Source organism: Rhipicephalus sanguineus, chromosome 10, assembly GCF_013339695.2.
Source record: "Rhipicephalus sanguineus isolate Rsan-2018 chromosome 10, BIME_Rsan_1.4, whole genome shotgun sequence".
Classification (NCBI taxonomy): domain Eukaryota; kingdom Metazoa; phylum Arthropoda; class Arachnida; order Ixodida; family Ixodidae; genus Rhipicephalus; species Rhipicephalus sanguineus.
The window spans coordinates 5,966,709-5,990,106 of NC_051185.1; the positions used below are offsets into that span (position 1 = coordinate 5,966,709).

The 23,398-nt window shown below is 44.9% G+C and overlaps 1 protein-coding gene across 1 annotated transcript in view; it reads left to right on the forward strand.

Annotated features, from left to right (window-relative positions):
• Positions 1–356: 356 nt before the first annotated feature.
• LOC119406893 (hemocytin) overlaps positions 357–23,398 on the forward strand; it is a 162,907-nt gene continuing 139,865 nt past the window's right edge. Inside the window, exons 1-11 of the mRNA XM_049419568.1 lie at positions 357–562; positions 5,837–5,967; positions 9,182–9,254; positions 10,873–10,994; positions 12,668–12,763; positions 13,606–13,800; positions 18,340–18,536; positions 19,167–19,182; positions 20,055–20,428; positions 21,218–21,374; positions 22,486–22,613. Coding sequence (XP_049275525.1) covers positions 477–562; positions 5,837–5,967; positions 9,182–9,254; positions 10,873–10,994; positions 12,668–12,763; positions 13,606–13,800; positions 18,340–18,536; positions 19,167–19,182; positions 20,055–20,428; positions 21,218–21,374; positions 22,486–22,613 — 1,575 coding nt within the window. The 5' untranslated portion in view covers positions 357–476. The remainder of the gene's footprint in view (positions 563–5,836; positions 5,968–9,181; positions 9,255–10,872; positions 10,995–12,667; positions 12,764–13,605; positions 13,801–18,339; positions 18,537–19,166; positions 19,183–20,054; positions 20,429–21,217; positions 21,375–22,485; positions 22,614–23,398) is intronic.

The window sequence follows — 23,398 nt, forward strand, 5'->3', positions numbered from 1 at the left end:
ACGTTGTGCAAAAACGAAGGCGTACTACGCCTGAGGTGCCGATACGGCGACCGCATAGGAGAGCGCGCCGCATCCGCCCCGAGGAAGTCGGCTGCCGAGGCTCATTACCCGTTACCGCAGGAAGCGCGTGAAAAACGCCAGATATGCGAGGCAGCCAGCCGCGGCTGCACGCCACGAAAACGTTGCCGACATGTGGAAGGAGAGTGGCAACGCGTCCTACACTATACCACGCCGAAAGGAAGCAACACGGTGGGGGAGAGAGAAAAGATCTGTAATTGACGAGAGTGCGGACGATGACGTTGAGCGAGGGGAGGACCGGGCACGTGGCCGTAGTGACTGAAGAAAGCCGGGTCTGAAGCCGACCTAGCGGCATTCGAGAGCCCCGCCTCGGTTCGGGGAGGTTGTCGCTTCTTCCCTGACATCCGAGCCTCGACGCCGTGATTTTTGAGTGAACGGCGGTCAGAGGTATTCCAAGTATGGCAGCCATGCGTCGGCCGTCCATCTGCATGGCCGTCGTCCTGGTCTGCGGCATCGGCTTGCACGGAGTCGAAGCCGGGCGAGGGTAAGTGTGCGACCACGCCGAGGGAGGGACAGTTGCATAGGGGTTTTCACTGTATGTCTTACTGACGGCGTGGAGGGACATCCCTTATAGGGATTCAAAAATAATGAAACTAAAGCCTCTGCCCACACAATAGGAATATAGCAGGCATTGCCAATTATAAGAAAAGCATATGAACTGAACAGGGCCAAATAAACTTTTAGGGGGTAGGGTAGCGTGAAAAGGGAAACCTAACACCTGCTCACCACGGCCAAGGGAGCGGACCGGCTGCGGGATTTGTTGAATTCTTTACGAAGAGTTTTTCTTGCTGCTAACATAGTTATTCATATTTAGTTCGTTTCCTACTCGAGTTCTTCAGTTGCAATTGGGGACTACGTCCCCGTGATCTTTGTTTCCCATTTCACTTGAACTGGAGATTTGCAGAGCGAGGACTTGAAGGACCCGCCGCGATGACTTTGGCGTTATGCTCTTGAAGATGTGGTCGCGGGTTGGATTCGTTGCCGCAGATGCTGCATTTTGATCTGGGTAACGTGCAAGCATGCTCGTGCACTTAACGCAGGCGTCCGTAACATAACCACAGAAATATTGCAGCGACTACGGCCGTTTGGGATGTTAAAACCTTAACCTTCAAACGAGTGCTTCTTCATGAGTACTTCTTCGGGAATTAGTCATTCAAATATGAAAGGAAAGAAGCAGTTGTGTGCACTGATATTAGCATCCATAGTCAGCAATGACGCAAAACTTTTTTATTAAAGTAAATGACAGCTACGATGATGATGATGATGATGATGACGATGATAATAATAATAATAATAATAACAACAACAACAACAACAACAATAATAATAATAATAATAATAATAATAATAATAATAATAATAATAATAATAATAATAATAATATCAAATAACAGCTATGAAACGCAGTTAAAGGATAAGACATCCTATAATTCGCTTTCTCAATACCTACATAAAACGGGACTGCAAGCTTACGTTTATTTCTTTAGTATATTAAATGGAGTGGTAACCCAAAGGTATAAAGAAGACGCAAGATAATCAAGCCTTACGCGTCGTGACCGTTGTTAGTTCGCGCTCGTCCTGTGTGCGCTCTTTTCGTGCGTCCTTTGCGCTTGAGCGGCACGTTGCAAGTATCGGGCTGCTTGCCGTTCTTCGTGTGATATTCTAATTTCTTGCTATCGCATTCGTTGCTTCGCCCTTGCGGCGAAACTGACATTTTCTTCCCCTCTTTTCTGAGCACTCTGTAATGTGTTCCATTCCACCTACGCGATGGGGGCTTTCCATGGGGGAGTATTTTGCAGCGCAACAAAACTGCTTTGCTTGACTAGGCGTGTTGAGCCGACTGCTTCAAATATAGTTTACTAGGCCGACATGTTTTTCATTTCGTCAAAAAGTCAAATCATAAGATCAAATTTGCGCAAGGTCTGTCACCGTTACGGTACACCCTTATAAGCGCGCAGCAGAATGTGTTACTAGAATTTAAAAAAATTATCGCAGCTTCGCACTAGTGGTGCCAAGCCTGAAGGAAGAGCGGAGCTGGGTGGCCTTCCCTGTTTCTCTTTATTTTTTTTTTGTTGCTTTCTTCTCTTTCTTTCTGTTTCTTGTGCCTGTTGCTTTATAATTCTTTCTTTCTTTCTTTCTTTCTTTCTTTCTTTCTTTCTTTCTTTCTTTCTTTCTTTCTTTCTTTCTTTCTTTCTTTCTTTCTTTCTTTCTTTCTTTCTTTCTTTCTTTCTTTCTTTCTTTCTTTCTTTCTTTCTTTCTTTCTTTCTTTCTTTCTTTCACTTTATTTCTCTTTCTGTCTCGCTCTCTTTTTCTCTCTCTTTTTCGTGTCTGTTTCTTTCTATTCCTCTTTCTACGTCTTTCCATGTCTTTCTATCTTTTCATGTATTTATTTCCTTTATTTCTCGCTATTTTTCTCTTCCTTTTCTTTCTATCGCTTTTTTCTCTCCCTCTCCCCTTTTCTCTCTCTTTCTCTTTTTCACGTATTTCAAGTGCTCGACTTTGCTGAGCGGACTCTTCGTTTAACGCTCGCACCTGCTGTACTCGGCAGTGGTGCTTGCCCAATTCCTGTGGTACAAGCCCACCACTGGTTTTCTGCAGACACCAAAGTCTTTACGGCCGGCTTAAATAGCTCCGCTGTTAAAAAAATATCTGTCGTCGATCATACGGGCGCACGACTGTAGCACACGTAACCCATGGTCTTTCTGCAGCATGGCCAGACGCCCAGCCGTTTACAAAATCAAGGTTCGTTTTGAATCTAGGCTTATACCAGTTACTTGAGCAGACCGAAATTGAACAATTTTTAACAGCGAAGATGCATGAACTCGTCGTAATTCGTCCATCGGAAACAGAAATCATCATCATTATGAACCGTATCATGCTCTCTACATCCTCTTCTTCATCTTTGCCCTCCTCTGCTCTGCTTTGCTCGAAGAACACGTGCGCTGATTTCTCCGCCGTGGCCTGTAACAACCCTGATGGTTGAAAGAACAAGTACAGAGAGGGAGAACGAAAGAGGGAGAGAGAGAGAAAGAAAGAGAGAAATATAAAGAAAGAGAAAGAGGGAAATTCTTGCCGAAAAAAATTCTTCACGAGGTGGGATTCGAACCCGCGATCCGATTCTAGCGTCCTAATTATTCGGCTATCCAGGCACGCTATAGCCTTGTATAGTATAGTGTAGCAAGGGGGTGGGAAAGGGAAGTGAGCGAGAGGAGAGATGATGGTGAGGAGGAGGGAAAGGAGGAGGGGATGCAATAAAGCATAGCAAAGAAAGAATGAGAAAGAGAGAAATAGAGATAAATGAACGCAAGAGAGAAAGAAAGAAAGAAAATGGAAGAAAGAAAGGGATGGAAGAGGAAGAAAGGTAGAAATAGCAAGAAAGAGAAAGAAATCGAGAGAGAGACGAAGAGAGAGACAGACAATGAACTTTAATAACGAAGAGAGAGAGAGAAATAAATAAATAGAAATAAACAGAGAAAAAGTCATAGAAAAGCAGGGAGAAGAGAGAAGATAAAAAATGGAGGAAGAAAGAGATAGAAAATTTGCAAAACTTAGCAAAGCAGCAAAAGACAGGACTACATGTGCTCATAAGCTCCGTTCTCTCTTTAGCATTGCACCTCCAGTCCAAGGTACACCAATTTTTTTTTTCGAAACGAGGCGCAGAGGACACACACACACACACACACACACACACACACACACACACACACACACACACACACACACACACACACACACACACACACACACACACACACACACACACACACACACACACACACACACACACACACACACACGCGCGCGCGCGTGCACGCATGCACACATTTATATACACCAGCGAAAAGACAGCATCGAAGTCTGCGCCAATGCAAGTGATTTAACTGTCGTGGGAGCAGACATCACAATTGAATGATGGTGCGGTCTTCGGATAACGAGTCAAGCGAACGCTGCAGATAAGATTTAGATTGCGTTAAGGCCAAACAAACGTTGTGTAATTACTCATATTTAAACAGGCCTTGATGTGAACCAGCCCACAGGAGGGAGGTTGGAAGACAGACGGACCGTGCTTACTGTCACCCAATATAGCTGAGTTAGCGCTCGCCCATCTTGAAAAACGCGCTTTTCAAAAAAACGAGAAGCGTGGGTCCCCAAAGTGGTATGTTCCGTTTTAATGAGCCGTGTAATGCCTCAAAACGTGTACGCCTAAGAAGTGTTTTGATTATTTATGAAATTTTTCAATGAAAAAAATAAGCTGAATCAAAACGGCAAGTTGGGCGAGTTGGTAGTTGACCATCGTTTGCTGAGGGCAGCGCGACCCGGATTGAGGACTGAGGTTTGTGTACGTGTCTCTCAGTCCTCAGTCCGGGTCGCGCTGCCCTCAGCAAATGATGGAAAACAATAAGGTGAAGTTAATGAGAACTAACAGACATTAAATTGCGACATTAACAGACATTTAATTGTCTGTTAGTTCTCATTATTATTGTGTCTAACAAAGAAAAACGAGCCCTTAAAAGCCATCTTCTTTCCCTAATAACGTGAAGTGTGATATGGCAGGCTTGGCTTCGTGTTTTAAGATACGGTGCCCTAACAATCAAGGATTGTGTCTTCATGTGGGGGCTACACACATGCCTAGGCGAAAAATTCTAGCGACACTGAAAGCTTTAGCATGCTTTAAAAATTCAAGTATTCTACTCGATACGTCAAAACGAACACAAATGCAATTCCGCCTCGTGGCTTTAAAAATGGCCTCAAAATGCCGTAGTCACGGACTCTGGAATAATTATGTAACCACCTGGGTTCAAAGCAGTAGCGTTTACCCACATTTGAACAGTATATATTGTGTTCGACAACACAATGTGACAGCTGCATTTATATACAATTTGCGTGGATTCTTCTATTAGCTTTAGGGTGTCATAAGGCGCTTGTCGCAATTTAAACAATGTTTTCACGCACGAGCGCTTATTATTCTGCACAGAAACTCCTCGTGCTGTATAATTTTGCCTTGCCAACTTTTGGCGCACGCATCCAGTTACGCCAAAGCTATCGGTATTTAAAAAAAATGTTTTCTTTCAAAAATAGCTTTTTGAAAAATGGGCTCTGTTAGAGCGTATATCTACGAGGAATAAAGCCGGAGTTTGAGGAAGTAAGGTCCTGCCATCACATACACGGGCGTTCGTGGATTACAGTAGCCGCTTTCATATCCGAAAAGTTTCATTAATCAACAGTTGCGCGGCTTATTTCTAAAAAAAAAAGACAGGAAAAAAATTGCACAGCGGAAAGACGCGCTGGCCTAATACCCGTGTGACCCACGGTTTTCAGCCGTAGAAAACCTCTCGGAGCACGTAGCACGCCTCGACGACGCAGACTGCCGGCTTTATTTTGTTTTATTTAGCGTGTGTTATTCGTTACCACTTTTATTCTTGCGCTGTTTTTCTTTATATCAAACTGGTACAAAATTGACATCGTTGGAGACGAAATTTAAGCCTTCCGAACATATAGTGGAAGCTCAGATCTCTTCAATTAAGACGAAGAAAAAAATTAATCCAGTAAGGAGGCTCAGAAGAAGGAAAATTCTATGCAGCAAGTACAAACACTTCAATAAACTAGTGAATAGATGAATAACGAAAAACTTGAAAGCGATCCTAATGTTTGACTTTTCTGTCTGACGCGTCGGCGTTATTGTGCCCGGGTGTATCGCTTGGGTTCACACTGTTTCGATGCGCTGGCTTTGGTATTAAGTCCTTATTCTTGTTTTCAGCATCAAAACAAAAAATTATGGTTCTGGAGGGTTCAAGAGCCCAATCAGGGAGAGGACTGAAATGTCTCACAACTACGGCACCGGCGGCATCAAGAGCCCCGTCATGGAGAGAATAGAAATGTCCCGGAACAGTAAGTGTTTGATAAAAATAATTATTTTGCTATGGCTGCTAACTTCGCAAGAATGTTGACAGGCATGATACTTGTGCGCGGAACGCGACATATGTCTTAGCCTAACAGCATGATCTTGGCACCCTGAGCTGATGTTTGTTTACCACAGAGTGGCGAGAGACAAGGCAAAAATATCTTGGAGGGTGCTTGAGCTTTGCCTTCAGGAGTAGAATGCGACAGCGTGATCGGGCCCCGTGCGCATCGGCTCCAACGTGCCGCAAGTAAAGGAACGTTTGGACGTGTAACATAGGCCATTTCAAACTATCCTATAGAATGCCTACTGCAAGTATAGTTGCGAAGTGCCCCCTACGCCCTAATAATTCCTTTTGAAAATTGGCGACGTACCCACTTTGTAAGGTGCCACGCGCACATACGCAGCTGCACACTTTGTAATGGGTGGGCAGCTTTAAACCAAAGCAAAGTGTGAGTACGGGCTAGTTGGTATTCCATTTCAAATGTGATTACAGCGCAAGGGAAGCCACGGGAAAAAGAGACCAACGAGCGCTCGTCTTCGTTGGTCTCTTTGTCCCGTGTCTTCCCTTGCTCTGTAATCACATTTGAAACAGCTTTAAACCAGCCACTCGTTACGCAGTTCCCATGTTTTGACGCCTGGTGCGATTGTAGGATTCTGCCACGCAATAGAGCATGCGTTAGAGGGACTCCTACCTCTACATGACTTTCATATAGGGTTTTAGGAGCTGGATCGCCAGGTTCTTAAGTTGGGCAATGTCCCGCGCCGTAAGCGTAACCTTAGTTCCAAAGGCGACCGCTGCAGGCGCAGCCCGCGCGAACGAGAACTCTTCTTCCTCTTGTTCTTCGAGCGCCTTGATGATGGCATTAACGCAGGCAAAACCACATTTCCTCGATTTCCTCGGCCACACGTTCAGCCACAGCTGCAAGGTCTTCGACCGCTTGTGGTTCGACAACAACCTGACCACAATCGCTACTATAACAACGTGCGACGTCTTTATATGACAGTGGAGGAATTGTACGGAGAATTCACGGTTTACCCGATTATCTCCGAGCCAGCTCCTCAATCATCATTCACTTCGTGGATATGGCGTGACCTTTTTATTTTTTTACGAAGCATTTTTAGGCACTGTCGTGGCTCCGTGGTAGAACAACTGCTTGCCACGTAAAGGGCCTGGGTTTGATTCTCGCTCGGACCGAAGATATTTCTTCGGTGCTTCCGCGGCGACTGCAGAAGTGACACCTTGCGCATTCTCTGCCGTTCCGGTGCGCGCGCACTTGAAGAGAGCGAACCAGCAGGCTGGCAGGATAGAAAAGAACGCGCGTGCGCAGTGCGCGCTCTCGAGCTTCGCAAGCAGCCGCCATAAGGCGTTGCGGTGTTCGCCACGTACTCCCGTGGTCTCCAAAATTTTGACCGCGACTACACACACTCACATATTAACACACATGTGGAATTATACTTCAACAGACGCGTCTAATTAACATTATAAAGCATTGAAAAATTTTCTTGAAGACAGTGGCATTCTTGGCCGTTACGAGTGCGTTCAAGCTTTGTTTTGTTTTAATGCCACAGTGTATATTTATGTGCGTGTTGACTATTTTTGTCTTGGTTATGTTATGCAACGTTTCTCTTCATTTTTTAAACATCACCGTGTCTGCACATATATGTGATTGCTGAATATGTTGTTTTGACTGTTACGTTATTCCTTGACTGTTATGCCAAGATATATGCTTGGCACTCCTGTTTGTGGCACTCCTAAGAGAACGGAGCACCTCTTGTGCGTCTGCTCACGATATATCACGCAAAGAAATGCGGTGGCCACCGTCTTGTTAAAATATACGAAACAACAAGTTTCAGAAAGAGTTCTGTTTGAACCACCACCTCGTCATCAGCGCGGTATTCTCAAAGCGCTGAACAAGTTTTTGCGCGAGACAGAACTCGACAAGAGACTGTAAATAGTTTTGGGACATTCAAGGTATTGCTTCATCACCATCTTCCTCCTCCTCATCACCATCAACACCTTCTCTCTTTCCGTTCCTCTCCTCTTTCCTAACTCTGAGTAGAAGGCCAGAAGATTGATTCAGGCCGACCTCTCAGCTTTTCTGCCACAATAAACTTTTCCCTCTCTCCGTATGCTTAGAAATTCGGCCCCTATGCGCTCTACGTTAGACACCTCTAAGAACTAAGGAGTAGCAGGCGCCTTATTTGTGCGCCAACATCTCCTCACACCATGTGAATAAAAAAAAAGTATAGTCACACAAAAAAGTGTCTGAGCATCAACAGCGCTTGTGGCTGTAATCGTGAATATATTTAAAGCACTAGTGTTTTTGTAGTCTCTGAAGTTCCTGCGCTACCAAGAAGAGATTACCCACGAGGGGAGTTTAATAATGTATCTCCGGAGTATAAGGTTATTCCAGGGTCAACTAAGATTTCAGGCCCAGAAAATAAAGGCCCTCTCCAATTACCAACGCAGAATATTATGGCATGCCTTCCGCGAACTGCTCTGGTGAACGGTTTCACGCTTGTGCGTGTTTTTAAGGCGAAAGCGTTAACGTCCAAACAGTAAAAATTCTGCCGTCCCGCGTTCACAACCCGAACGGTACTAAAGTTACGTCACATGCCGTGATCTCACGACATCGTCGCTTGATCAAAGGTGGGCCAATCACTGAGATTTTCGTTATGCCACGTCACCTTCAGAAAGCATCAGAAGAGGGTAAAGGGAGAGAGAGGGGGAGGGGGCGATGAACAATGCAGTTGATTGACTACGCCACAGTAATTGAACCTCAAAGAATGAGTGCGTCAGAGTAAGCGTAGGCTTTCGCCTGGGCTCTCTTTAGCGTTGCCTAAAGAGACTGAATTTTTTATCCTGTGTATAAGTGCATAAAGCGATATTTTTATACTCCCTTCATATCTTCCTTTATTTTCTATCCTCCGTTTTATGTCTTCCTTACAGCCTGATACCAAAAGGGATATTGCGATCATGTAGCCCCCCCCCCCCCTTTCTCTCTTTCTATCTCTCTCGAAATGGATTGAGACTTACCATATGACGGCCTAATTACTGCTTGAGCCAAGTGCCACCGAAAGCTTAATCAACGGTTGCGCAAGGAAACTTCTCGTGATTCCGCCAGCAGCGAAGAAAAAAAAAGAAGAAAAAGAAGAATGGCCTTATTTGATGAAATTCTATTTGTGTTTTTTTTCCTACAGCCAGCGCATTCTGCGACGTTCCACCAAACCCCAGCGCTGCGTCGACATCTTGCCAAAGGAAACGGGACAGCATGTGAGTGTGTTCCCTTATTCATGTAGCAGATTCGTACTTCAACTGAAATTTCAAGTTTTCGAAATCGACAAGGTACCACACATTCATTTCAATTTGTATTAACCCAAATGTTTAGCGAAGGCTTGGGGAGCGTGATAGCCACGAAGAACACGCAATCCGAACGTGAGGAAGATGTGTTTCGAGAACATTAAGTAGCATAAATCATTCGAAGAGTTGCGACTGCACAATAATAATAATTGTTGAGGTTTAACGTTCCAAAACCATGACATGATTTTGAGGGATGCCGTAGTGGAGCGCTCCAGAAATTTCGACCACCTGGGATTCTTTAACGTGCACTTAAAATATAAGTACACGAGTGCATCCAGACATGGCTCCTGGCAGTACATAATGGGCGGTCACCATAAAGTAGCAGTGAAGTTTCGTTCGGCATGCTTTCCGCACACGGTGGCGCGCCCGATCGTTCACACCGACGCGACTTCATCCGTTTGCACTGGCGGTAACGGCGACAAGAACCTGCTTCCTTCTCTCATTGTTTTCGGTTCGGTTTTTATCTAAAGAGAAATAGCAGCTGAGGTAGCGTTTCCCCAACCGGTATTTGCGGACATGCCTTGACATCCGACTTGGCAAAGGCCGTTGTGAGCGTGCCGTAAGCGCGCGCTCGTTTCTGGGTGTCGAGCTTTTCTTTCTCATAAGGAACGTGCGCGAAACGCTAAATAGAATGTTTTTGTCCTTTCATATAATGTTACCGTTTACAGAATACAGAAGCCCACGGAAGCAGTTATGAAAAGCGGTGCCTTGCGACGCTTTTCTGAACTACAACGGAATGAAATTATTTTCTGTTGCTTAATGTTTATTGCACAAGAAAAAATAAAGCCACAACACCTCGACAAATGAGCTACCATAGAAACGTGCATTACATTACGTGGCTACAGAACATGACGTGTAATTGCAGTGATTGTTCTGTGGGCTGTGGTATAATTGAGCGTCATAGGACTGCATCACAGACAGGGATCATCACTGCCATTTGGCGCTGATGATCACGGGAGCAGCCGTCTGCGTTCGGCTGCTTCATACGCAAACAAATAGCATTACGTAAACAAACAGACTAAATATTTGTAATTACACCAAGCATGTGCCTGCGGATGACGAGATGTACATATTTTTACCAGGCGATATGTGACGAGATGTACGTACATATAGCGTGTCGTGTAGTTGTTCCACGTATCATACAAGCGCTACGCGTTCAGGCTGCCAAAACAAAATCAACATTTTTGCGCAAGTAACACTGACTGTGTCAGGCACAAATTCTTGCATTGATTGCACACATTGAATCAATTTCCGGGTGCTGCTCAAATTTACACAACTGATAATTATTTTTTGTCATCTTGGTTACTTCTAATTTCGAGCTGAAAGCACGCTCGAAAGACGTCATGCGCTTCGCAGAGGATGTCAACGACCACCTCATTTACTGCTGACACATGGCTTCTACGCACGCCAGTGAGATGCTATCAGAAACAAATCTCAATAGAGAAAGAAAATGGCGTTATGTAGCGTACAGCAGCAAATCCTGCGTCCTGTTGCGATAATACACGTGGCTTTCCTAACGCATGGCTTCCAGGCGGTGTACAGCCAACTGCATGACTGGGTTCCAGTTTCCCGACGGAAGACGTCACATGACATTGAACTGTGATCTAACGACCCGACAGTGGACGCCACTTCAGCGGTTCCCTGACTGCGAAGGTATACAATGCAGACGCCGGCACGATAGTGTGTTGGCGTAGGCGTCTTTGTGCACCACGGCAGGCATGCACTTTGCTTTCCTGATAAACCTGCAGGAGCCCGGCTTTTCAGAAACACTTATTAAGCTCTTTTGTTAGTTATTAAGATGTGTTTGAATATTCATAATATTCATACAAGTAGAGAGTGGAACGAACTGGCAGGGTGGTTAACCAAGGGAGTGCCCGTGTAGGATGGCCTACCACTGGCAATGCTACGCTTTGGGAGTGGAAAGGAAGAATTATGATAATCATAACTGCTAGAAGACGGTGGAGGGGGACTCCGTAATAATTTCGGCAATCTGGGCTACTGTAACGTGCACCTAAATCTAAGCACACGGTTGTTCTTTGCATTTTGCCCCTTACTGAAATGCGGGCGGTGGGTGGAAGAATTATGCGGCAGGTAAGAAAATGAAAAAAAGTAAACATTATAATGAAGATGGAGTTAAGGCACAATCAGCATTTGTTATCGAATCGGTGGCCTTTGAAGATTTAAAATAGGCGAGAGTTTCTAATAGTACTTATGGTAGTGCTCGGAACTACTGAGCAGCGGCCACAGCTTCAGCCGACAAAGACATCCCGAGACACATATGCAGCGCATCTCGTCATAACAGTTTAATTAAGATTAAGTCACAGCGGTGATCCAGGCCGTTGCACATATTTATCTGTTCACTTCTGCACAGTGATTATAAAGCCCGTATGTGCTTTTAAATTGGGAAGTGCGCATGATGAAAATCTCTTTTCCACGGGGTATAGGGTAGCAACAAAAAAAAATGAAGAGAGATGATCTCTATTTAGCGAAATGTCTCATTTCCGGGCAAACACGTAAAATTTAAATGGCCCCAACCTTTGAAGTTCTGCTCTCTGTAAGGGAACAACTTGTCCAAGCGAAAAGAGTGAATTGCATACATGATGGAGTGAAGTTTGGGCTATGCATTGCACGTTTCTGGCAATACTGAACACGGAGATCCGAGGCGGTGCTTCCTTTCAAAGAACTTTCTTATTTAGTGCGCCAATATGTATTTGCTACATATATAGTACAATAAATCGCCGGCAATATGCAAATCAAGTTTAAATATTAATTTCTGCTCATCGTCAGTTGAAATCTGGAATACATTGCCAAATGGAATAGTTGAATTTCATTCCGTGGATGGCTTTAGCCCCAAATTGGGACCATATTTTTATCGTGCATAAGAGCATTAGAGCGCATACTTCACGATGTAATCCGTTGTAGGCATACTTGAACAAAAAAGCACGTGTAATTGTACGGTACTAATATGTGATGTCAATATTTGAATGTACTGTAAAGTGATATTTATTGAATCTATCATATTATAGCCACATTAGTGTTATATGACTAATGTTGCAATTATAAGCATTTTTTTCTTTTACTGTAAGCCAAGAATGTTTGGTGATTGCCAGAGTGGCTGTTTGCAGTTTGTAGTTCTTTTTGCGTCTTCTCCCTTTTTTCGTTATTTGTTATTTCTATGCTAATGTACATATTTATCATCCACTTCCTGTATGGGCCTGTTCGAAGGCTCGGAGTATTGTTAAATAAATAAATAAAGAAATGAAACAAGTTGTTGCGTAAATACACACGAACTGAACCCCCCCCCCCTTTCTCTGTGTGGCACACAGGAATCTGTCAGCCTCAGTGTCTCCATGGGGGTCGCTGCTACGGCAACAACCGCTGTGTCTGCTCCAATCAGTACAGGGGAGACCACTGCCAGTACCGTGAGTATACGCCGTACTTTTTCGTCTCCATTAGGCAAGGCTGATTCATGGCATCAAGAGCCAAGTTAGAACGTCTCGGGACTTTCTTAATTTATTATGTCTGGGATTTTACGTGCAAAGACCACGGTAAAATTACGAGGCACGCCGCAGTGAAGGATGTACTCCGGACTGTTTTTAACCACTGGTGTTCATTAACAGGCACATAAAGCTAAGTGCACGAATGTTGTTGCATTTCGGCCAGGTCGACTTGTGGCTGCCACGGTCGAAAATCAAATGCCGTCTTCCAGCTTACCTGCGGGACACCTTACCTGTAAAGCTACCACAGCGGGTTAGGCTTCTTCAAACAGGTGCATAGGGGGACTCTTCGAAAGTTTTCAAAGAGGGACTCTTCAAAAGTTTGCCCAATCATCTTATTAAACGTGTTTAAAAATTACGAAGTCAAGCATTGAATGTAGTATTCTTCAGAGATGAAATGGTTGTTTCTTCAAGTGATGTAATCATTTTCAAGAGGTAGACCGCCTACTGGCCTCTGAGAGTAGCACAGTTATCGAATGGGCTACCATATACAGTGAATACAAAAAGAAAGACCGAAGGTCAGGGGAGTATGGCAGCTTGAAGAGATAAAAACTTCTTGAACACGGCGTGTCCCTGGAGCCGACGTTTCAACAAACGGACTTGTCTTTTTCAAGGTTGCAGCTACTTTCCGGAAAGTAGTTGCAACCTTGAAGAAGAAAAGTCGGCTTATTGAAACCTTGGCTCCAGCGACACGCCGTGTTCAAGAAGTTTTGATTTCTACTCGAGCGCTTACGGCAGAGCCCTGAATCTGCACGTGCCGTTTGCAGCCATCACCCTGTGCGACGGTCACATGCTGGGCGCGGGCGGATCGTCGTGGCACTGCAACCACACGCACGTGGAGACCCTCTGCTACGTGTCGTGTCCCGCAGGATTCGAATTTCAGGCGCCCGGAGCGGCACCAGTGTACCGGTGCAGCCTGCAGGGTGTCTGGGACCCACCTTTCGTTCCCCCGTGTGTTCCCGGTAAGTCTTAAGAACACGTCTCAAAAACAGCCCAGACAACAAGTGGGCGAAGGAAGACGAACGGGAGGGGTTCTTTTTTCGTCCACTTGTCGACTGCGCTGTTTTTTCAGATGAAGCTTAACCAACTTTCCCAAGTGTCTTGTACACTAACGTTAAAAGTGCCTGCACTTCGTGATCAGCGGTTATGACAGATTGATTATCATGCCCAAATGTAATGCGCTGGCGAGAATATAGACGGTTAAAGACGGAAGCTAGTGCGTGACATTTTATCATTTTATGTAATAGCTTTATGTCGCTACTCAAGGCTAGAGACACATGGACTTAAGTTTTCCTTCATCATTCCTTCGACCCATGCACGCAAGAAACTGCGCGAGGTAACGCAAGTACAGATCTTGCCTTCGAAACGTAAACGTCGCCAATTAGTGCTGACTATAACGCCTTGTTCTTGTTAGTGCCTACAGCTGTTACAAAGCAACTTTTCACATGATTTTTTTTCTAAAGGATTGCGTATTACTTGTCTATTGGGTGGCCGTCGCTAGAGAGAGAGAGAGAGAGAAAACTTTTATTTGTGAAGGCCTCAAGGATTATCCTCGTTGGGTGGAGCCCTTAGTTCAGGGCCCCATTGGCTCGCGCCACACACACTATAGTCGGTGTAATATAGATTATAAACTGTATTGTACAAACACTATAGCTTCTCGCCTCGCCTAGTGTGCGTTGCGTTGGGCTCTCCCGATTTATTTTAAGTTTTGTTTCAGCCCTACGAACTTTATCTAAACAGGAGGCGTCACAATATCCGCCACTAGCATAGCAGAATGATAATGCGCACAACTTTGTTCCTAGCATGTAGTATGAAGAAATGCACGCAAATGCTTTCACGGGCGCATTAAAAATTCGAGTGAACTCGGGAAAGGTCCGCAGACAGCTTACAAGGTCAAACGGAAGGCGAACTTTAACGCATTTAGCGCACATGGTAACGAGCCATGGAAGCTCATAGACACTATGTTGCGCAGCAAAAAAAAAAAAAAAAAGGCGCTTGACATGAGCGATCGAATAGTGAACACGAGACGCCAATCGCTGCTTCATTGACGAAAAAAAAATACTTGCGGAAAAAGGATATATAAAAAATTCGTTTTACTCTGCCAAAAATCAAGTGCATGTGTATGCCTTAAAGTACGAAAATATAGAATTACCGTACAAAATACAGACGTTATCACTGGGGATGGCTCTTAAAAATTACCCTGGTTCCCGATACATTTTGCCACTCGGAATATATTCTCAAGAGTAACATATTTACTTGCCTAGACATAACTTTTATTTTACTAACTCGAGAAACATTGATGCAGAACTTAGTTAGTAGCTAGTTTGAGAACTGGGGCCCCAAGGAGTTTGGGGACCCAGGAAATTTGCAAGCCACCAGGGCGCATGCGCAGAACCGAAGCAACTCTTGGGCTCTTGCTCTCGCGTTGACCCAAGAGCCAAAAATCGAAAATTAGCGTGGTTCCCCAAGGCGTCTTGGGTCGCCAGCCAGACGACGCAGACGCAGAGCGGGCCACGGCGTAGTATGGCCCGCGTCTCGCATAATTTTCATTTGGCCACGTGTGGCGCCCCGTGCGTTTGACCCAAAGCAGCCTGCGTTCGGCCCAATTCTCAAACACTGCTGATCCTCCGAACGCAAGAGCAGCCTACCCAATGCAGCTTGGGGACCCAGTGTCTTGGGTCCCCAGTTCTCAAGCTCTCTAATGCTTCAACACTGGCATATGAAAAAAGTGCATGAGCCTAAACGTGCCGCTGGATTTATGTCCACTTTGAAAGCATCAGAAGTATTGAAGCTGGGAAAAAAATGTAAATATATTCCCAAGCATACTATGATCAGAAAAATCGTAACTTAAGGTGTTCTGGCGACATTCCCTGAGCTTCCAACAGCTATGGAGGGCAAATACATTTAAAACAAATAATAATCTTTGCGGTTTGACGTCCCAAAATCACGATATGATTATGAAGGACGCTGTAGTGGAGGGCTCCGGAAATGTCGACCACCTGGGGTTCTTTAACGTGCACCTAAATCGAAGTACACGGGCCTCAAGATTTCGCATCCATCGAAAATGCGGCCGCCGCGGCCGGGATTCGATCCCGCGACCTTCGGGTGAGCAGTTGATCACCATAACCGCTAGACCATCCGTGGCGGGTACTTTTAAGACAAATACATTTTCCAAAATATTTCACACTTCACGCATAACTCTCTTCAAACCTGTCGGGATATATTTACGTCTACACGTTTTCCCTCTCAAAGCAACGCTGTTCCGGCGCACACGGTACCACGCGACGCTTGAGAAGGCGGCTTTTAGCCGTCACCTCCTTGGGCAAACATAATTTCCAGACATGTTTGGATAGCGCCCCCTCTAAAGTTTTACGATCGACGAAATCTTAATCCTTTCGCACTTTTGCCTTTAGTTCCTCTGTGACACATTTTTATGTGCAGAAAATTTCTTTCTGAGGGCGTGATGGGAAAAGCTTTCTTTTTCTTTTTTGCAAGCTGACCTCTGAGAACTACATGTCGTGCTTTCTTTTGCTTAGTTGTCCGGGAAGTATAAGAATTCCATATAGCTGAAAATAAATTGTGTTCAAATGTTTAGATTACATAAGAATTTGTTTATCCGCATGAAGGCGCACCCACGCTGTCAAATTTGGAAAGAGTGTTTTACTTACCAAGGAAGAAAGGAAAAGAAGCGAGAGAAAAAAAGGTTCCAAGGAGTCAGAATTTTTAGTTTTGACTTCTAAGCTTTCTGATATTTCCGAAGCTGAAATTTGATCTACGTTTCATAACATTTCATAAAACTTCCCAGCGCTCTTTCTATCCTTCATTCTGTCAAGTACAGTGCTCAAAGATACGAAAGTAGAGGTAAACTCGCTCGCCAACGAGTGTTACAGAATCCTTAATCCGAATTAGCAGCAGTGTTCGCATAGAGTCGTGGACCTAAAGAACATGATCATAACGTACAAGAACATGCTGATGGTCACTTAGCTATCCACCGTAGTGATTGTGGTTGCACACGACATTTTGACAACACAAGCATTGCGTATCGCAACAGAGAATTATCATCCCGCCTGATTGTTGAGGCAGCGGAAATGAAGCGTGTCGATTGTGAACGGCTTTTTACGCAAAAAAAAACCAAAGGCAAGAAAGGAAGAAAAAACAGGTGACAAGCGCAGATCAACTGGAAATTTTATTGTTGAAAACACACACATATATAGTGCAAATACACGTGGTTAAGATTAAAGGTTGGCGGTTAGATAATCAATATCAAGCTTATGCAAGCTCACCGACGGCTTTGCCACACACATGTCACTAGACTTATGAATGAAAAAAGCTTGAACAATCTCTCGCGTGGTCCTTGACAACACTTTGGTTTCATTTAGTAAAGGATGACATTTACAATCTTTACAACGTACGCAGAGACCACAAGATAGCTGCCCCTTCAGCGAACTTCTATGATCCATTAATCGGTTATTCAAACAACGTCAGGTTTGACGAGTATAACACTTTCTTGTCCATGTTTTTTTGTACAAAATGTCCTTCACGATGAATTACCAACTCGCCCTGTTCTAAGCGTGACGACACTGAATGTGCGAGCGGGCCGTCTATTTCCCTCACACAAGAAGAACTTCGCTATCTCGACAGGGTCTCTGATACAAATGGTTGAGCAATGTTTGGCTTGACAAGGTGAGTATGTTTGTTGTTAACGCGATAGCGTCAAAGAGCTCGTTTCGCAGAAATTACGGTGTCGATTTAGGTGTCCTTGGTTGTGAGCGAAAAAGCAGCGTTGCCCATGACTGAAAATTCCGGAAAGACGCAAACAAAATAAATAAAAATCTTAGATTCGAGTGAGAATAGAACCCACGCCTTCTGCCAGGCAAGCAGGTGTTCTACCACAGAGCCACGCCATTGCTTGTAACTGCTACGGAAAAAACAGTATAAGAATGTCATGTTGTGGAAGGAGTCCCCTTACCGCATGCAATGTTGCGTGGCAGAAGCGTAGAAACGCGCCAGTCGTCAAAAAATGTTGATTGTGCAAAGAGTGGTTGTTTTAAAGGCCCGCCCATTAGAAAGCACTCACGCATATTTAATCATCATCAGCAGCAAAAGCATCAACAAATTGAGAAGCTGCGTAGGTTTGCGTGCTGCCTTACGGACGCGTAGTGAGTGAGCCCTTCGCCGATTCGCAAAAGGAAGAATCATGGCGTAGTGGGCCCTTAATAACTGTACTTGCAGTAGGCATTGTAGGATAGTTTGAAACGACCAGTGTTACGCGCACAGACGTTAGTTTCCATACGGCATGGCTGAGGCATCCGCCGAGAACCGAAACGAGGCCAGCAATTGAGAGGGTGATGCGCATGAGACCCGATTACTCTATCGCGTTCGACTCTTGAAGGCGAAGCTCAAGCGTCCTCCAGGGTTTTCATTTCCTTCATGCGCATGTCTATGCGTTCAGCAACCATGATTATCGCTTTTTTTATGCCTGTATGTGTGATAACTTGCAGACTACACAAGTTCTTCCCGTACGAACGGGACAGCGCACGGAGACTTCCACCAGGGCCAGCAGACGGTCACAGAGGGCTCTGAGCATGGCGGTCAACAGCAGCTGGATCTCGGCGGACACGTGACAGAGGTCACCACGAAAAAGAACTTGACCAGTGCATCGCTGACAGACAAAGGCTCCGACCTTCCACCTGATCAGGTTTGTATCTCGCATAAAGTGGCCGGAAATGCCGGGTGTTTCTGTTGAAATGTTGAATTCTCGCTCTTTTTTCGAATAGCAGTGCTATTTTCTTGATTACACAATCAATCTACCATCAACAATCTTGAATAACTTGAATAATCTTGCATTATAATACATAATAATAATTGCTGAGGTTTTACGTGCCAAAACCACGATGTGATTATGAAGCACGCCGTAGTAGAGGGCTCCGGAAATTTCGACCACCTGGGGTTCTTTAACGTGCATCTAAGTCTATGTACACGGGCCTCAAGCATTTTCGCCTCTGTCGATAATGCGACCGCCGCGGCCGGTATCGCATCCGCGACCTTCGGGTCAGCTGCCGAGCACCGTTACCCTTGTACAGTAATATTGCATTAGTAACAATAATAATTAATTAAAAAAGGTTAAGCATAGGGGCAACAACCATGTCAAGTTGCTACAAAACAACTCTTTGTTCTTGTCCTCGCGTTCGTTATGTTGCTGACGCTGTAATTAATGCCAAATAAATTGGTTGATTGATTTATTGATTCAAGTAATAGTATTGAATAAGTATGAATAACCTTCACCACCATATTGATCACTAACTACGTCTTTGTCTTTCTTTTTCAGATTCCTGGAGAAAATGGTATGAAACTGGCTTTTATATCATGTTGGTTAAAACAGCACGAAATTTCAAACAGCTCTGCACATCTCGATCCTTCCCGCCGTACAACTAAAAAGTTTGTCCCTACCGGTTCACGCTGTTCATCGAGCGGGTCTTCAAAAAGATTATGTCCAATACTATTAAACGCCAGGAACAAGCATCCTGTTGTGAAGAGACGTAAATCCAAGCATAATCGCTTGTTGACAACGTAGCGAAATTGACAGGCGCAATTTTCATAGTCATATTTCGGACGCATTCCATGTCCAATCAGCAAATTATGTGGGGAGTTCTTACGTTTACGGTCAAGCTGGTGCATATTTATAATTGCACCTAGAACGTTTCCTGACGTCGTACAAGCCGGCTCCAGCCTACTTGTTTTCGCAACAATATAAAGAGAATCAGCCGTTATGTAAGAAACAATATTATAATATTAATTTTTTTACTGTGCACAAAATGTATCGAGCTGAAGTAATGCAAGAAGTCATTTCAAACGAAACCTTGAAAGAATGTTTACACAAGATACAGATGCGATTTGTATGCTAGCTTAACTTGTCTCACAGCATTAACAAAACAATAATAATTGTTGGGGTTTAGCCTCCCAAAACTGCAATATGATTATGAGAGAGAACAATAACGCAATACTTTCTTTCTCACGACTCGCTCACTCAGCAGCCCACAAATCACTCGCCTACTTATTCACTCCGTAATGCATTCTAGCACCAAGCCACCACTTTGCTCACCCACTAAGTCGCTCGGTGTTCTTTGACTAATGATCAATCTCAACAACGAGGCATATCCTTCATCGTATCTCCTACCAATAACACACTATTCGACGTCACTTCTGTCACGCGCAGAGCTTCCTCCACCGTCCACCGGTGTGTGCAGCACGTGGGGTCGATTCCAGTTCAAGAGCTTCGATGGCACTCTGTTCCGTTTCGCGGGTGCCTGCAGCTACGTCCTGCTCAAAGACTGCGCCCAGCCGGACCCCTCGGCGAAGTTCTCGGTGGAACTGCAACACTCTGCGGGCTGCCCCGACGTGGCCAACTGCACTCGAACTCTGCATCTTGTCGGCGCGGGAGCCGGTGAGCGCGTGAGCCTAACCCTGGGCCAGCCCCCGCCACAGGACGCCCAACCACTCGTCGACGCTATTCCTGGCCTGAGCGCGCAGCACGCCGGAAAATACCTTGTTCTCCAAAGTCCGCAGGGATACACCGTGTGGATCGATCAGGTAGGCGTTTTAGCGTTCTTCAGAAACCATAGCACAAAAAAAGAACACGGGACAAGAAAGAGACCAGGACAAGCGCTTGTCCTGGTCTCCTTCTTGTCCCGTGTTCTTTTTTGCTCTATGGTTTCTGAAGAATGATGAACAACCAACACGCCCAAACGTTCTCCCTTCTGAGGCGTCTTAGCGCCAGCTTTTGCAGTCACTTGTTCGTACCTTCAATTTACATTAACCAACATATCGAAACAATTATGGCGTATCATTTCTATGTGATCGCAGATTCGATCCAAGGCCGCATTTTGATCGCCTCATCTTCAGTTATTTAAATTTATCGTTTCTTGGAGCCAGTCCTAGCAAGCCTTTTCTGACATCTCGGATTCCAGCCTACTTCAAAAGAACCGCAGAGGAACCGGTCTGAAATATTTCTCAGTTGTGACTACCTGGCTATGGGCGGGGAACGCTGATATGTCTGTGCGCGTATCAATTGTCCTATATTTCCTCCTTGCTTTCCCTACTCGTGTTCTCCGCTTCCCCCTGCCTCGCCTAGGGTAGCAAACCGGGTACAGCCTAGTTCATTTGTCTCTTCTCTCTCTGTCGACACAGAGAGTCTTCAAGCAGCGGGGTGTTATAAAACTAAAAAGCCCTTATCTTCGAACGTGCGGTCGTTTCAATATTTTGCTCCGCATCGAGTGAATGTGCTATTGTATGTATATAGAGCGGGAGATAGAGATATGCAGCCCGCATAGCAATGTTTCGATTGCATTCCTTAATCACCTTTTTTTTTGCTGTTTACAGGAGTCCGTTCAGATTCGAGTGACGTCCGCCCTACGCGAGACCGCGTGTGGCCTCTGCGGACACTTTGACGGGGAGCCGTCCAACGATCTGGTTGTCCTAGACGCCAGAAGCGCCCTCACACCGCGCGAGTTTGGAATATCGTGGGTGGTTGAAAGAGGTACGAATAAAACATCTCGCTTGGTGGGCATTCAAATTCACGCATACTCTATTTAGGTCATTCAAATCAGCGCAGTTATTCCATGAGTGTCTGACAACCCACAACCAAAAAGAATTTATGCAACGATAAAGCAACAGATATATAGCATTGATGTGCGACTTGTCCGTCTACTGTGTGCAAAAGAGCTAATGGCGTAGGCCCAACTGCACAGGCTGCTGGCTCTAAATAATCCACCCGGTAAGATGAGGAGTCACGTTCCAAGCTATTATTAACGTGTGCACGCGTATGGGCTATTGACTATTGCGAACTCGTGACTTCATTGACGCTAAAGCTCTACATGTCTCAAGCGAACGCAACCTTGAACGAAAAGCCGTCGCGAGAGAAGTGAAGCAAGAACGGCCACGTGACATCTAATCATACAAAAGCGAATAAAAGCATGACTGTGCATATATACGATGAAAACCAAAGCAAATGAAGCGGGTAGTAAGTTTATTAGTGAACGTTAATTTAGCGAGACTTAATCAGTGAAAGTTAATTATATGATGCTGAAGGAGTGAAGCAAAACGATCACGTGATGTCCAAGGGAGCAAACGCCAAAAGCGCGTGAAAGCATGACTGTGCGTATATAAGATGATAAAGTAAATTACGTGTGTAATGAGTTAATTACCGAGTTAATTAGTGAACGTGAAACTAGAGATACTTTAGTACACGTTATTAACAGAATGTTGGATGTCGATGTAAAGGACATGGTAAAATAGCCCGCCGGATGGCGATCGATCGCCTTCGAGTCGTCTTAGAACCCAGCGAGCTTTTGGATTCCCCTTTTATCCTGTCATGCTGTTTAAGATAGTAAGCGCTGTAGCCTGTTAGTTTGAGGTAGCTTGTCAGTCTCAGGTACCTTGTAGGTTTCAGCTCTGCGGCTTGTTAAATATAAATCAGGATAGCGAACTGGACGGACTGTCTATATAATTCATGGCTTTCATTTTTTTCTCGCCACGTAACTTTCCTTGCGTGTGCTGCCCTTGGACAGCGCGTACACAATCTGAACTGAAACTTGTATGCCGCCGTCATGCAGTGGAATTCCTTCTTATCGTTCTCGATGTTCCCGCAGATTGCATCCACAGCGGCCTTGAGAGGGAAGCCTGCGCAGTCCGGTCCAGCGCTGACAAGAATGTATCCCTGGCGGCTTTCGACCGCTGCTCCATCATCTTCAACGACATCTACAGAGAGTGTCACAAGGTAACAGTAGGCTGGCGGTGCAGACGCTAATCCCCAATAATCAACGGTGAATATTAGTGAAAGTTCCACTAAAGATTACTGCGCGCCTTTCTTTATTCTTATTTGTCGAACTTTTGAAGCTTATTTCATAGACTACAACTCCCGACTCCGCTGTGCAGACCACGGGACACTGCGTGCGATGTTTGCTTTTGGGCCGCCTAATGGTGAAGAGGCTGGATGGCTAGATGCTGCTTCTGAACACGCGCTGCCTAAAGGCCACCATTGCTCACATAGATCTCATTTTCAATTGACTTCTGTTACCCTAGCTTATTAGAGCTCAACCGTGAGCGCTAAGGGACCTCACAACCATTAGGTAATAATGTGAAGGCAGCCATATTGTCGTCACTTGCGACTAATCTTTCGTAGCTTCAGCGTTGAATTGATCTTAGATTTATTTTTAGCATTACTTGTCTTTTGATACGATTTTGTGATGTGGGGCTCTTAACCTGCGAACTTCACCATGTTGTCACACTAAGTGAACTAGGGGTTTCGAAGTGAGGGGTAGAATAACTTGGTGTTTGCTTATGTATCACAACAAACTGGACGACAAAACCACTTCCGAAATCTCGGTGCTTCATGCTGAAGAAGCAAAGACACCACGGTATCCGATTCTATCGTTGTACGCAGATTGCAACAACGCGATCCCGTCTTTTGAAGACCACAAGATGTTAATGGGTAACATCACATCAAAACTCAGGAGGAAAGCATTAGTACACCATAAACACAATAACCGTGAGAATGTGTCG